The sequence below is a fragment of the Rutilus rutilus genome, assembly GCF_951802725.1.
Source record: "Rutilus rutilus genome assembly, chromosome: 24".
NCBI classification, from domain to species: Eukaryota; Metazoa; Chordata; class Actinopteri; order Cypriniformes; family Leuciscidae; genus Rutilus; species Rutilus rutilus.
In genome coordinates, this window is record NC_140228.1 from 9771208 (window position 1) to 9787282 (window position 16075).

General features: G+C 38.3%; 1 protein-coding gene across 5 annotated transcripts in view; it reads left to right on the plus strand.

Annotated features, from left to right (window-relative positions):
• prkag2a (protein kinase, AMP-activated, gamma 2 non-catalytic subunit a) overlaps positions 1 to 16075 on the plus strand; it is a 64143-nt gene that overhangs the window by 32260 nt on the left and 15808 nt on the right. For 4 of the 5 annotated variants that reach the window (XR_014626105.1, XR_014626106.1, XM_084398385.1 and 1 more), the window contains 3 exons: positions 3286 to 3482; positions 7687 to 7738; positions 13690 to 13799. Coding sequence is in view for 3 of the 5 variants with exons in the window: in XM_084398385.1 (XP_084254511.1) it covers positions 3286 to 3482; positions 7687 to 7738; positions 13690 to 13799 (359 nt within the window). In the remaining 2 variants the exon portion in view is untranslated. Of the gene's footprint in view, positions 1 to 3285; positions 3483 to 7332; positions 7468 to 7686; positions 7739 to 13689; positions 13800 to 16075 lie in introns of those variants that run through there. The other variant, XM_084398387.1, reaches the window with a different exon arrangement.

The following is a 16075-nucleotide window of genomic DNA, read 5'->3' on the forward strand; positions in this document are numbered from 1 at the left end:
GATTGTTGATTGACAGCAGCGTTTCAACACAGACCCGCCCTCGCTCGTGAGCGAGCTGTCTCTCACTATTCCCCACGATCAACAGCAATGCTTTCATGTTTGCGCGAATCATTTCACCAGACTGCTTTATAAACGAGAACATTGAAAAAGGTATTAGCTCCTGTCTGAGTATGTGTTGTTTATGTGCCCAATGACTGTCATAGTCTCACAGACTGGTTATTTTTTAAACAGATCAGTAAAGTGCTTCAGCCCTGACAGTTGTACCTAACACTGCATAGATAACGTTACGCATCACTGACAAGCCTACATTTACCGAAAAAAGGTTTTTCATGACCATTAGCTGTCATCAATCTGTCAATGAACTAACATATACATCAGTAAACACATTCGTAAGCGTTCGTATCTCACTACTCTACTCTGCCAGTACACACAAAGATAGATCAAAGTGACATTACGTTAACCAACCATTCAGAAACGTCCTGTTTTCCAACTCCGGTTCAAACTGATACGGTTGCACAGTGTCCTCAGAGACTCCCGCTGCCATTCTTCAAAATATAACGTTACCCTCAGCTGTTGTCAAGGCAACACTCCACATGTGTTGTTGTGGCAAAACGCCCACAGAACAGAGGGGCGGGGTTATCATTATTATTTATCAAATTATTTATCATTATCAAAGACACATGCACTTAAACGGCGTGCTGAAAACAGAGCTGCTTTTGACCAGGTAAAATGAGTGTTTTCTTACAATACTAATGAGAATTTTTAATTAAAGTATATTACAAACTTTTCATTTAGACCCTAAAGAATCATATTAGCTTGTACAAAAATAGCATTATATGACCCCTTTAAGATTTGTGTTTGGAATATTGGTTTACCTGTCATCGCTCACTTGATTAAGTTTTTGCCCGTGAGCGGGGTTATAAGTGTGCAACGCTGGGTTAACATATCTGACCCTGGGTCAAGGGTCATCGGTCACGGAGAATGAATGTTGTTAACCTCTGTCTGCAGGGCAAACATCAAAGAAGTTCATGAGGACAGCAGAGAAAGGGCAGACAGCAGTGTGTGTGCAGGATTGTGCTATCTTTACAGTGTGAAGTTTACAGAGTCAAATTCTACAGTCAAAACAAAATCAAAATGGACAGTGTTTACTTTCTTAATACACAAATCATTCATGAGTGCACATTATTCCAAAGAAAAAAAATCTGAAAAATAGGCCATTTTATGAGGAAAGACCTTTGGTGTTTTTGTATCTAAACGTTTCTCCCAACATCTGCATGGAATCGTACCTTTTTCTTCATATTATCTTTATCTGTGGACTCATAGCATAATGTCATATTTGATAAGATGAAACATAAACATGTTTTGTAGGATGATAAATGCTTGAGATTCATGCTAAATAAGCTAAAAGACAGACATTTCTCAAAATGAATTTCTTTCCTCGGCCATTAAATCGGCCTTAGAGGCTTTAAATGTGATTCACAGTCCTGGTCATTTATGAAAAGCGCATGTCAGCTTAATGATGCAATGGAGACAACGCTTCTAAAATGAGCAATTACGTTTGAGATAAATCTCCTTGGTATTTATCTGCTTAAAATGTTTTGAATTGAACATAACAAGGTTTTGGATATCTTACATAACCCAATATCAAGGATGCATGAAGCCTTTGGACTAAGCCTGTCTCCTAGCCTTATTTTGATTTGATTATGATCCATAATTGTATTAAAATGATTTGATAGCAATATGGCTTCATAAATACGCCAATTGTCTTGCTCACGAGGACAGTTTAATTTAATTAGCCCTGTAAGTATGGCCTTTGGGTGTGTTCTGTTCGGCTAGGAACCGTATGGAACTACGTTGGCTGTGCAACACCCATCATTCACATCCAGCACACTTTCTGCTGCAGTGATCATGTGACTCATGTGGTCCTGATGGTAAATGATCTCTGTGATTTGTGCAGAAAATGGGAATATAAAATCCCTGTGGATGCATTTGGGTTGCTGTCCTGATGACGTCATCGCGGCGCCCTTCTTTTTCAGCTCCCTCTTCGTTCCCCCACCCCTTCTGTCTATTTCCTATTCTGTGCTGTGTTTACTGGGCTGATGCCTGACTGCTATAAAATAAGCTCTTTACTCATTCAACAGCAATGGGCATGCCCATGTGGTCTCGACTGAGGGAAGATAATGGCTTGGTGCAGAGACTTGAGGTAGTCAGGATGGCTTGTTAATCGTTTCTCATTGCACATCTATAATGGATTCCTTGATCGTTCTTTCACGCTTGATAAATGCTTATCTTTTTTTCCAAATATGCTCATCAATCAACTTCACTTGGCATTTTTGCACCCACAATCCAGATAGATAGATTGATAGATGGACAGACAGACAGTTAGATGTAATTTTGGCTGTTCTCTGGTGGGAAATATATTCTTACCCCATTGGCTTTGCTGGTGGCATCTTGGACTCTGCAGGCAGTGCTACATTTCACTCTCTTATCAACTCATCAAAGCAGAAACTCAATAAGTTTCCTCTACACACCACTCTGTGAGAACCAGCTTCTTTTTTTTAAAGGCCCTGCAACCGAATCCAGCCATGGGAGAGGATGGCATGCAGAACTGGGTCACATTCAAACAACAGGGAGCTGAAGCAATCACAAAAATGCTATTAGATGGCCCACAATGAGATTGATTTGATAATTTAACAGTCAATGAACGTGCAGCATGTATCCCAAACAGACATGCCAATTACAAACACTTGAGGGAAATTTGACAAATGTGCCATGTTTAGGAACTTGCCATGTTGGAATGATTGTGTAGCCTCAGTGATCGAATAAACACATCCAGACTCACTACATTGGTGTTGTTTATTTCGGTCATTTCTTTGAGAAGCATTTTCTGTGATCTGAATGCAGTATGGAGCGCAGAGCCTGGAGGAATCACAGCATGAAATCTACAACAGCAGATGAAGTGTAAAATGAGGTGATAAAACTCTGCTCTCCACGCTGCCTGCGGTCTTAGCCCCTTCTATTCCGCAGGCACGGGATCAGAATTTACGACAGGTACAGCCTAACCTTTAAGTGACCGGTGGATATAAATCATCCTACGTAGTAGGCAGGGAATGGGATACGGTGAAACACTGTAGCAGAGTACACAGTATCAGCCATAATAGCTTAAAGGTGCAGTGTGTAATTTCTTTGATATTATAGCAACATCAAATTGAATTCCAACATTGATAGATAGATAGATAGATAGATAGATATCTGATGTGACTTATCTTCTCTCTGTTTGTACAGCCTCTGGGATCTCCTCATCACCCACCACTCCAACACAACTGACCAAGCAGAGTTCTGCGTTTCTTCTGGAAGTCAGTCGGAATGACACCGTGCAGCGTTCCTCGTCCTCCCCCCTCGACACTGGACAGCACCACAGCCCGCCTACTGCAAAACCACCGCACAGTCCGTGCTACGCACATTTATCTACCTCACGTGCGGTGAGTGATCTGACATGGATGCTGAGCAATTTTCAGCATCATTCATTTTATGAACGTGGAGTGATTCATGTTAAGTGATCATGGATCTAGATGTTTTAATTACCAAATACAAGCACAAATCACATTGAAGACAAAGACTAACACTGACAGCCTGGCATAAATAATTAATATGCTTTCAGACAAACTGTGTGCAAATTCATAAGTCAACACCACTCTGAAAAACTGCAGTGAACCAAAGACAGTCTCAAAAAGGTGGTTTGAAATCGCTGGTGTTTCTGACGTCACAAACTACCTTGTAACCAATCACGTCGACGTGTGATCATCAACAAGCTGATCTCTGAGCTGGTGCGAGTGAGTGGAGGTGGGGCTAATTTGGGGGTCACATTTTGAAATTAATGTTTTTCTCCAAAACATGTTGGCCACAATTATTGGTACCCTTTTATTAAATACCTTTTTGCAATCTCCTTTTGCCAAGATAACTGCTCTGAGTCTTCTCATATAATGCCTGATGAGTTTGGAGAACACCTGACAAGAGATCAGAGACCATTCCTCCATACAGAATCTCTCCAGATCCTTCAGATTCCCAGATCCATGTTGGTGCTTCTTCTCTTCAGTTCACTCCACTCATCAGGTCAGGGAACTGGGACGGTCATGGCAGAAGCTTCATTTTGTGCTCCCTAACACATTTTTGTGTTGATTTTGGATCATTGTCCTGATGGAAGATCCAACCACGGCCCTTTATAAGACTTCTAGCAGAAGGCGTCAGGTTTTGATTTTTTATCTGTCGATATTTGATAGAATCCACAATGCCATGTATCTGAATAAGAAGTCCAGGACCTCCAGCAGAAAAATATGCCCACAACATTAAAGATCCAGTGGTATATTAAATTGTACACATGGGGTACTTTTTATCATTGTGTGCACCAAACCCATCTAGCGTGTTTGCTGCCAAAAAGCTATTTTTTTAGTTTCATCTGACCACAGAACCCTGTGCCGTTTGAAGATCCAGTCGTGTCTGACCACTGAATATGCTGGTGTTTGTTTTTGGACGAACGAGGAGCATTTTTCTTCAAAACCTCCCAAACAACATGTGGGGATGTAGAGGTTGTTTGATTAAAAAAAAAACAAAAAACTTTCTGACCCCAAAACTCAACTAATCTCTGCAATTCTTCATCTGTGATTATTGAAGAGTCTTTGGCCACTCAAACTTTCATCCTCACCGTCCATTAAGACAATATAGACACACAATATAGACAGACTTCCTGGCAGATTCGTAACATCTTTAGTTGATTGGAACTTCGTAATTATTGCCCTGATGGTCAAAATGGGGATTTTCAATTCTTTAGCTATTTTCTTACAGCCACTTTCTATTTTGTGATGCTCAACAAACTTTTTTCTGCACATCAGAACTATATTCTTTGGTTGTACTCATTGTGATGGATGATTCAGGGAATTTGGCCTTTGTGTTCCCTCATATTTAAACTCCTGTGAAAAAAGAAGTCATAGCTGGACAATTTCATGTTCCTAGTCACCCTGGTGTGCTAAAAAAAGGTAAATATTAATGGGAATATACTTCAGAGATATTTTACTCATAAAAAATTCTAGGGGTACCAATAATTGTGGCCAACGTGTTTTGGATTTCTCCCCCCACTTTCAATTCTTTTACTTCAATGAAAGGTTACATTTTTGCCATTTTTTTTTATGAAAGATCAAAAGGATAAACAATGCAGATTTATTTTTTACAGCCATTTTTTATCATATTTTCAAGGGGTATGATTAATTCTGAGCACGACTGTGTATATATATATATATATATATATTAGTCAACAATTGTAAATCTGCAAGATTCCTTACAGCAGCTTTCACAACTCGCCAGTTCCTCTCGATGGATCTAATCTGATTTTTACGACTCAACCCACTGACCGTTTATCAGGTTCACAAGCCAAAATCAATACAGCAGTCACCATCTGCAGTGCTGTTGTCCTTGCCTCCTGCCCGCTAATCTAAGCAGAGGTCCAAGGGTGCACTCCGCAGATGTTTAATCAACTGTATCTTTACTCTCTCTCACACTTTGGGCCTCATTCGCTTACCGTACATACATGTGTATCAGTGTGTAAAATCTTCCCATTATTTTGAATTCCCCATATTTGTGAACTAACATTTTTTCTCACGGCTGTTATGTGTTTGTTTACTTTTGTTGTAGGCCTATATTCATGGGGAGATTGTTTTTCTCACAAGGGCTCAAGTTTTATTCAGACTTGCCACACCCACTGATTCATCAGGCAGGAATTTGGGCACAGTTCATTTTAATTACCCTCCATGCCAGATGTTGCTCTGGGAAAGGACAAATCCAGTTGTGTGAAATATCTAGTAGCCTAATGGAGCTGGACCCCTTCTATAGGTTTATAGCATGCATGTTAAATTGGTTCCATTCTAGATCTAAGAGGGCCGTTAAGGGGACAGAGAGATGGAAAAAGACACAAGCGGTCAAGAAAGAGTGTCACGGATGTGGCACAAGTTGTGCTGCACTAAAGACATTATTTGCATGGACAATCGTTCTGTGCATTGAAGATATGTGAATTAAGACACAAAGATGTGCAAATACATTTTAAACAAGATTAAGAGAATTTAATCTTTAAAGATCACTCCACAAATACCATATAGCACAATAAAGGGGGAGACCTGCTTTCTAATGCCACTAATAAGACAGCATTTTTATTCTGTTAGATAATAAAATTCATTCCATGTACAAACACATCACACTTTTATAATAAATTTGTTTAAGAAGGTACAAATTTTGAAGTTTTTTTATCATATTTGGTAATTCCCCTTCTAATAGGCATGAAAAGGAACCTTCAGTCTTATTTAAGATGACTCATTTACATTTACTTATAAGTAAATGAGTCATCTTAAATAAGACTGAAGGTTCCTTTTCATGCCCATTAGAAGGGGAATTCCCAAATATGATTAAAAACTTCCAAGTAGAGGAAAACTTACTTAGCAGTTTTTAAATATATATTTTTAAAATGTTTCCTTAATACAAATGATTAATTTACTTCCCTTCCTAATACTGTGTCGGGCCATTGATACCTTTGCTGTCTATTATGTTATTGAACAGATCTTATTTTAGGGAATCCTTCTATGCACTGATTCATATCACCAACAAATAGCCTAGCTTTTTAAATCGGGCTGTAGCGGAGAATTTCATTGGTTGAACATACTTAACGAATACACCTCCTAAACAAATCAGTGTTTTGAGACCTTTGGCATAAACTTATTATTTCACTTTTCTAACTTTAGTTAGTGTGTAATGTTGCTGTTTGAGCATAAACAACATCTGCAAAGTTACAACGCTCAAAGTTCAAAGCAAAGGGAGATATTGCTTTATAAGGTCTACAACAAACGGCTGGTAGGGGCTAATTTACACGACATTCCTCAAACCCTAAAATTGACATATTATTGCTCACCCTATAAAAATATCTATGGGGTATTTTGAGCTAAAACTTCACATACACACTCTGGAGATAGCAGAGATTTATTTTACATCTTGTGAAAGGGCATTATATTTTATATAATATAATTTAATTAACCTGCAGAAAGTGTCACTGAATGAATCTTTTTAGTGAACAGATTCGAAGGATTCAATTCACTGTGATGAATCAAAATCCCCACCCACCACCACCACCACCAGCCAGTTTGGACAGCCTGGCTCCACTCGCTTTTATCTTCGCACATTGTCTATTGCAAATAACACAACAAATGAGTAAGCGGAATAGTTGATTTACCACACTCCTTGTCAGACCGTTGGCGGCTCGCGACTGCAGCAAACTGGAACAGTCCATTTGTAAAAAGCCGGAGGGGGAGGGTCTCTCATCACTGACTTCACATTGGATGTACATGTACGGGTGCACAATCGGAGCACGCCTGCAAACACCGACTGTCCCTACAAGGACCGATGGACCTGAAAGCATGAGCACTTAGTACAGTTCAGTTTGCGTTGCTTCCGTTTATTGTCTACTGTATCTTTATTAAACTCTGACAGCCAACTTCTGATCTCAGCGGTCTCCTCACCGTCTGTCTGCCGGTGTTGTGTGTGTGTGTGTGTGTGTGTGTGTGTGTGTGTGAGTGAGTGAACGGACGGCGCGACGGGAGGGCAGCCTGAGATCGCCTCGACTGTTCTTGACTCTTGTCACTCTGTCTCCAGGTCCACGGTTTATCTGAAGACATGCTGGAGAAACTCGATCTCGAGGATGAAGGTAAGCCTCTTTAGGAAATATATGTCGTGATAGTTGCGACCTTCCTTCGTTTTCTGAACCGGCTGGCTCAGCAGCTGCGATGTCTTGACATTCTTATCATATTCTTTGCTGATTTATTTATTCCTCGCACTTAGAGCGATGGTCTATTTTAATCTCGTTCATAATCTAACCGGTGCATAATCACGCGATGCTGATTTTCCTCTCGTCACCTAGTCATCTCTGGACGTGATGAGTGGCATGGCCTTTTATACAGTGTATGTCGATTTCAAATCCAGCTGTTTGGTAGGAATCACTGGAGATCCCAGTAATGTATCGGGATCCCCATTCGTCATTTCTAACCTGTTGGGTGTAAATGCGTCAGATGATGCTATTGGCTGAAGACGCCTCACCCACGCCATGGAGTCCCTCAGGGGTGAGGGTAATGTCCAAATATTGTTATTCCTTTTTCAGTTACAGATATTGATCACTTAAACAATGAGACTGTTTGTGGGGAAACCCAGTCAGTCTTTAATTATGCACAACCTGTTTTAATATATTTTAAAATGTAATTTATCGCTGTGATGCAAAACTGAATTACTTCAGACTTAAGTGTCACATGATCCTTCAGAAATCATTCTAATATGCTGATTTGCTGCTGAAGAAACGTTTCTTACGTTAAAAACAGTTGTGCTGCTTATTATTCTCATGGAAACTGTGATACTTTTTTCAGAATTCTTTGATTAATTGAATATATCAATTATTTTTGGTGCTGCTCAGTCATTTAAAGCATTTATAAAGAAAATTTCCATTAATGCGATTTTTTTTTTTTTTTTTTTTTTTTTTTTTTTTTTTTATTAAGAAGCTTATGGCTGCAGTTTTATGAAGTAATCAGTCCCATAATCATAACTTGACTTAACAAGGAATGCTGTGCGAAGGCTATGAACCAGCCCTGAAGCTGTTTTCAGAGCGGACATTTTCCTGTGAAGTGCTTTAGCCTCCGGCAAGATTTTCCCAGCAATATGAGGCGAGCATACCACACTGATCTGACATTGGCAGTGCAAGTCTTCTCATTATTTACAAAGGCTTTTTCTGCTGTTCTGTTCTTTTCGACCCTGCCTTTGAGGGGAAACAGAGCGGACACCTTCCAGAAGAGCAGGTCGTGCAGGCTTCAGATCTGTACTCTCATGCTGAGGTTGAGGGTTTTCCCCAAAGCACCACCGGTGACAGTGAAGTCCTCTAAACCTTCTCCCATAATTCACATCACCTCGCAAACAGATATCCATTTCTGTACTGTAAAGCCCTGGGCCCAGGCTGGTGTTTTTAGATTAGTTTTTAGATGAGTTTGTGTCGGTGTGCACTATCCTGTACTAGGGCACTGACTTAAAAAAAAAAAGTGAAATTATTCACAAAAAGAACAAACTGCATTTTAAGGTATTATTCCCATTCATGAGCAGCAATGTCATATTTTTGAATGAATCTTTCTTTTGAGTACAACCTTTTCAATTGGTTGTTCCAGTTCTCAACTTGTTCATGATTCAGATCGAATCAGTTCTTCAGTTCAACTAACTTACTCAGTAAACTGGTCTCTATTTTTCACACAAGCCAGTGTTATTTTAGTATTGTTTGTACTATTATAATATTTATTCATATTTTGAATTAGCTTTTATACTTTCAGTTTATTTTTATGTGCTTTGTTATTTTTCGTTAGAACTTTATTTGAGTATTTCTTTTTAGCTTCTTTTTATTTAATTTTGAGTACTTTAGCTTAAACTTATTTATTTTAGTCAGTTGCCAAAGCAGCATTTCTATTCAGCATTTTTTCATTTAAGTTGTGCGTCTAATATTTATATTTTATTGTATTTTATTTCAGCTTTATTTCAAATACCGAAAATGATATTACACAGTTTTAGTTTCAGTTTCAAAAAAACTATTGAATACTTCTAGTGCACGACTCGTGGGATTGTCATCACTAAAGCAGTTTTCTTGTACCTTTTTGAGATTTTGAAATACTATTATAACGTTTTAAAGGGGTCATATAATGCCATTTTTGTACAAGCTGATATGATTCTTTAGGGTCTAAATGAAAAGTTTGTAATATACTTTAATTAAAAATTCTCATTAGTATTGTAAGAAAACACTCATTTTACCTGGTCAAAAGTAGCTCTGTTTTCAGCACGCCGTTTAAGTGCATGTGTCTTTGATAATGATAAATAATTTGATAAATAATAATGATAACCCCGCCCCTCTGTTCTATTGGCGTTTTGCCACAACAACACACGTGGAGTGTTGCCTTGACAACAGTTGAGGGTAACGTTATATTTTGAAGAATGGCAGCGGGAGTCTCTGAGGACACTGTGCAACCGTATCAATTTGAACCGGAGTTGGAAAACAGGACGTTTCTGAATGGTTGGTTAACGTAATGTCACTTTGATCTATCTTTGTGTGTACTGGCAGGGTAGAGTAGTGAGATACGAACGCTATGTGTTTACTGATGTATACGTTAGTTCATTGACAGATTGATGTTACAGCTAATGGTCATGAAAAACTTTTTTTCGGTAAATGTAGGCTTGTCAGTGATGCGTAACGTTATCTATGCAGTGTTAGGTACAACTGTCAGGGCTGAAGCTGAGATCTGTTTAAAAAAGAACCAGTCTGTGAGACTATGACAGTCATTAGGCACGTAAACAACACATACTCAGACAGGAGCTAATACCTTTTTCAATGTTCTCGTTTATAAAGCAGTCTGGTGAAATCATTCAACATGAAAGCATTGCTGTTGATCGTGGGGAATATTCCCTTCGAAAATAAAACTCAGCCACTGCGTCTTCAGCGGTTCGGATTTTGGAACATGAAAAAAATCTGCTGTATTCCTTATTGCACTCAAGAACAGAACACCACAATCACTTAGACACCATTCTGCTCATAGACAGTGCTCCAGCGTATCAACAATGACAGCGGACTATGATGACAGACAGCTCGCTCACGAGCGAGGGCGGGTCTGTGTTGAAACGCTGCTGTCAATCAACAATCGTGGGAGGGGCGTCGATTTTGTGATGTCACAAAATCGAACGGCTTGATTTGAGACGGGGGAAAACATATAAGAAGATTTAAAAAAAAAACACTGGATGGTGCATGTACCATTATATGACCCCTTTAACAAAGACTTAAAAAAAAAAAATCTATATGGTAGAAATGAATACCTCAGGAACCAACGCCGCTGAAAAAGAACACTCTATTGCACAATAAAAGAGCGATTTTTGAGTGAACCAATCCTTTAAAATCATATTTTAAAACTTTGCTGTGCAGGCTAATGTAATATAATAAATAATAACTTAGAATTTGCAGCCTATCTAATGCCTTGTTGAAGACATGCACAGGGCAGTGTGCTTTTTGAAGTATTAATAGCATGTGCTAGTTTTTGAAGCGCCTTCATTAAATGATGTCTTCAAGGCATTGGTTTGGAGTATGCGGTTCTGGAGCGTTCCAGCATGCCCTGGCGTGTTGCTCGAATAGCATGTGAAAACTAGAATGTTTTCAACAAACAAAAGATTCATTCTGCAGTAATTCAGTTCTTTGAATAGCCACGGTGGACATCGGCCAAAGCGTCATGCCTCTGGTTGTGTTAGATCCAAACACAGACTTTCTGACTAGCTTTTCTTTTGTTATTTGTTTGGGCTTATTTGTGGATAATACTTATTTTTTTCGGTAGCTATAAATGATGATTATCACAAATCCCGCACTAAAATGGGTGTATTGTTGTTCTCGTAATGAAAAATAATGACTGTTTTCAAAAATGCAACCCCATTTGCTATTGGTCTGGCAAATAGTGTGTGTGCAACAGTCGGGTCCGATTTATTTCAAAATCCCATTCATTTTGTCCATAGGTGGAATTGATTTTTAACGATAACTTATAAAACTTTAAATACAGTCCTACTGTGAGTTACGAGTTTGCAAATCGATGGTATATATCTAATGAAGCCGTCAGCCCACATTATTTGTACTTATTTTTTTAAATAATCGTGTTTAACAGTGGAATTCCTTGTTAAAAACTACATTACCCATGATTCTGCAAAAAAATTCATTCAACAAATACACCCACCAGTTACCCTGAAGCACTGCTAAACATAATCCATATGTACACAAATAAATGATCTGTATGGAGTTGGATCCAGATCTAAGGGGTGGAGATTGGTAGATTTAGGGGTGGGTTTAGGGATCAGGGGGTGGAGATGGGTAGGTTTAGGTATATGTAAGGTGGGAGGAGTTGGATCTGGATCCAACTCCTCCCCCTGGATTTTGTGTTCTGCAGTGAGGACCATCTCTAATTGGTTGAGCCTGTTGCCATATCAGATTGGTCTGGATGCACTTTTTTTTTTTTTTTATGCCACAGTCAGTTTTTTTTTCACTCTTCTTCACTGCAGGGTTGTCTTTTTATGTACACTCCATGTTTTCATTAGCATACAAGTATCAAAAAGTACACATTCTCTCAGCTGCAAGCTTTTCTGCCTTTATTTTTCCAATCCACTCAGTAAAGAGCAGCAGCAGCTGGACTGTCCTATTTTAAACTGTTTCCATGAGTTAATGCTAGCTTCTTTGACAATAGCCAGTAGTGTTAAACTGCGCTGAGCTGAAGCGATGGTGAGAAATACTTTGAACCTTTTATTAACCTCACCAAACTGAATGTGTCAACACTCATTGCACTGTCTGCTTTTTGTGGCCCAACATAGTGAAAGAACTGTTGAGGTCGATCACTTACTGAAAACACACCGTAGCTGAGGATCAGATGTTAACTTTCTCAAAGCAGTGGTTAAAAACAGATTCTAGGTGGAAACTGTGTTTACGAACACAAAGCTGCAGACGTTAATGTTAATAAGAGCTGCTTTCTCCATAGGCTTTTTGATCAATGTTTGTTGAAACGTCCTGAGAAATCCTAGACTGCACATACGGTCTTGGCAAAAAAGCTTGCACTTCAGTGTTGTTTTTAGTCTAGACAACTGCTGAAGAATCAGTTCAGTGTCTAAGAATACTACTGTAAGAATTACCATGGCAACTGGAGATATTAGGCTGGATGCTGCTGAAAGGAACAACAAGAGAGAGACATCAGAGTCCACAGTTCGGTGGGTTCATGTCACCCATTTGTGTCATGCCCGCCAGATCTACTCGCCTTTTGTGTGTGTGTGTGGCGTCCATTGTAATTAGCGCAGCTTTTACGTTCTTTTCGGCGTAAGCTTTTCCGAGCCAGTACATCTAGCTTGGGTTGTTTCGCAAAGTGTATAGTGTAAATGCAGTTATTGGACATGGATCACTTTTAAAAGAACATGGTCATAAAAAAACGGATATGTGACCCTGAATCACAAAATTGTGGCAATAGCCTACAATACATTGTATGGGTCAAAATTATCGATTTTTCTTTTATGCCAAAAATCAATAGGATATTAAGTAAAGATCATGTTCCATGAAGATATTTTGTACATTTCCTAGTGTAAATATATAAAACATTTATTTCTGTGAGTGAATGCAGCACAATCGCAAACATAAATGGTCAACTTTAAAGGCGATTTTCTCAATGTTTCGATTTCTTTTGCACCCTCAGATTCCAGATTTTCATAGTTGTATCTCGGCCAAATATTGTCCTATCCTAACAAACCACACATCAATGGAAAGCTTATTTATTCAGCTTTCAGGTGATGCATACATCTCAATTTGCAGCCAGATGATAAAACTTTGAATGTGCGACGTGTGTAGGAATGTGTAGGAAAATGTTGTTTAACGGCTATTTTCATCCATCTTTTCTCTTTGTACACTGAGGCATATTGATATTTCGAAGCTTGTGCAGCTTAATGTTTATTAATTTTATTATGAATGCATCAGTTCTTCAGCCTTTTAGTGCTTAACAACAACTTATTGACATGTACTTACATCTCACTTTGCTCTCTGAGTGACTGTGTTTTCGTTTATTGGTGTCTTTACAGCTGTTGAACAATCCGAGAGCGACATTTACATGCGTTTTATGAAGTTACATAAGTGCTACGACATCGTCCCCACCAGCTCCAAGCTAGTGGTCTTTGACACAACGCTGCAGGTAAGTGTCCTACAATCTAGATGTTTCTGTTACAGATGAGAAATCTGTCAGACATGTTATCCATGACTTCAAAAAATATCGTCAGTTAATGAAAAAAGTACAAAATAATCTTCACCATTTTTTCCCCTCGTCTCACTATTCTTGTTAAAAACACATTCTCACTAGAATCACGTCAAAGAATTCTTTAGTCATTTGTTTAGACTGAATAAGGGGAAATGATTTTGTTTGATTTTTGTCTGCTCAACGATTATTCCTTAATTTGTTTTGTCATAATTAAAGGTGAAGTGCGTAATTTTCAAAAAAGAATGCTAATATTAGTCCCATAAAAGACTAAAAATGTTTGTTTTTTAATTCTACAAGTGATTTTAGGTATCACAATATTATAATGTACAGTGTGAAAAGGTATTAATTTGGGGATTTGCTAAATATTATCTTTAACAGTTTTATTACATTTATTAATGTTATTACAGTGAGGTGACGGCAGGAAGGAAGGACAAATAAATGTAAAAATAGGAAGAATGAACATGCACAATTAAAATTCTATTTCATGATATTGATAAATAAAAAAATCTATCGGCAGATAACCGATATCATATCAATATATTCTGAGATATTTAATGATTTTCAGTCTGTATTCCATCTCCATTTCATCTGTTAGTGCATGAATGTTTTCAGTATTATCCAAACGCTGGTATTATCATTTCAGTCTTTTTGAAGAGCCGATCACATGGTTCTCCAAGCCAATCAAAATGCTGCAGCTTTTAGAAAGGAGTCAGTTTCATATCTATAATCCTGCTTCTTTTCACCCTGTTTGACTCTGTCTGTCTTGATCTGTCTCGTTTCTTTTCACAGTGGTTTGTTATACCATATATATTGACGTTTTTCTACTGCTGTTCTCCCAGTAGAGTCCACACAGCGCTTTACACATATCACATACTGTGTGATCAGCACATGTTTCCAGTCCTATCCAGTATTGCACGCGCTGTCATAAACCCCTCCATCAGCATCAGTGCGGTCTGCTTGTAAAGTTCAATAGTGGTGCAGGGACCCACGGGGTCAATACGTCGATATGTGTAAATATTTGATGATAAATTCTAGATGAATGGCCTTAGCATTGCCGGCTGCAGCGGGATTGTTTTGGACAGAAGATCCAAGTCTATGTTCTTGATCACTGACTCATAGCATTGATACACTAGCTGTCGAACCCTGCCACCCAGTTCAGAACAGTTTCCATACTCCAGAAGGGCCAGCCTAGGGGAACGTCTCATTATGTTCCATGCCATGACTCGATTAATGTTTAATAATCTCCGATTGGGCTGGAACATCACCCAAGGAGGGAGAAAAGAGGCTCACATGATTTATTTAAGAATGCCTGTGAGACGCCATGATTAATGCTTTGTTTAGCTCCATGGCAGTATCGACGGTGTTTGAAAGGATCGGCCCGCCCAAATCCTCCTTGGCGGAATTTATTCCTAGACGAGAAAGGCTTTGCTGATGCCTTTAGCTAGTGCTAATGATTACAACACTTTTGATTGAAGAATTCCACAGGATTACATATGGTTTCCGGTCATTTAGGATTTGGATGTATGCCTGTTATAATCAGTGCCAGCCAAAGCGTAGAACAGAGTTTTGTTAAAGGCTTGGAATTAAATATTCACAGACTCTACAGGTCCATACAGGCCTGGTCTCTCACCTCAGGTTATGTGCTTGAGTTGAGAAGTTATCATACCATGCAATGGAGGGTCTATGGCGACGAGATAGTTGTGCTTGAAGATAAGAGTTCCTGGATCAAAGTGTGGCCCCAGCTTTGCGTGTCAAGACTTGTGTGTGTGTGTGTATATATATAATTCAAAATAGCTTCAGAATTTATTTGCTTTCCATAGAGATAATTGGTTTGCAATATGTTTTTACAGATATTCCTATTTTTAAAGCAAATTATTTAATTCATTATTTATATAATTACATTTTAAATAATACCCATTCATTATTAAGGAAAAATGCAAAGCTTTAAAATGAATATTAACCCAAAACTAAAATGAAAATAAATGAATTTGTGGTGATACTTTATTATTATTATTATAATGGTAGTAATATTGTTAAATGCATTGTGGATATTTAAATTCTTCTTTTTCTTTTTCTTTTTCTTCTTCTTCATCTAATCATCATTATCACATGCATTGAGCATTTTATTAATAATAATTGTAGTAGTATTAATTAATAGTATTACTATTGCAATTTTATATCATTATTTGTAGTATTTTTTAAATCTATTGTGG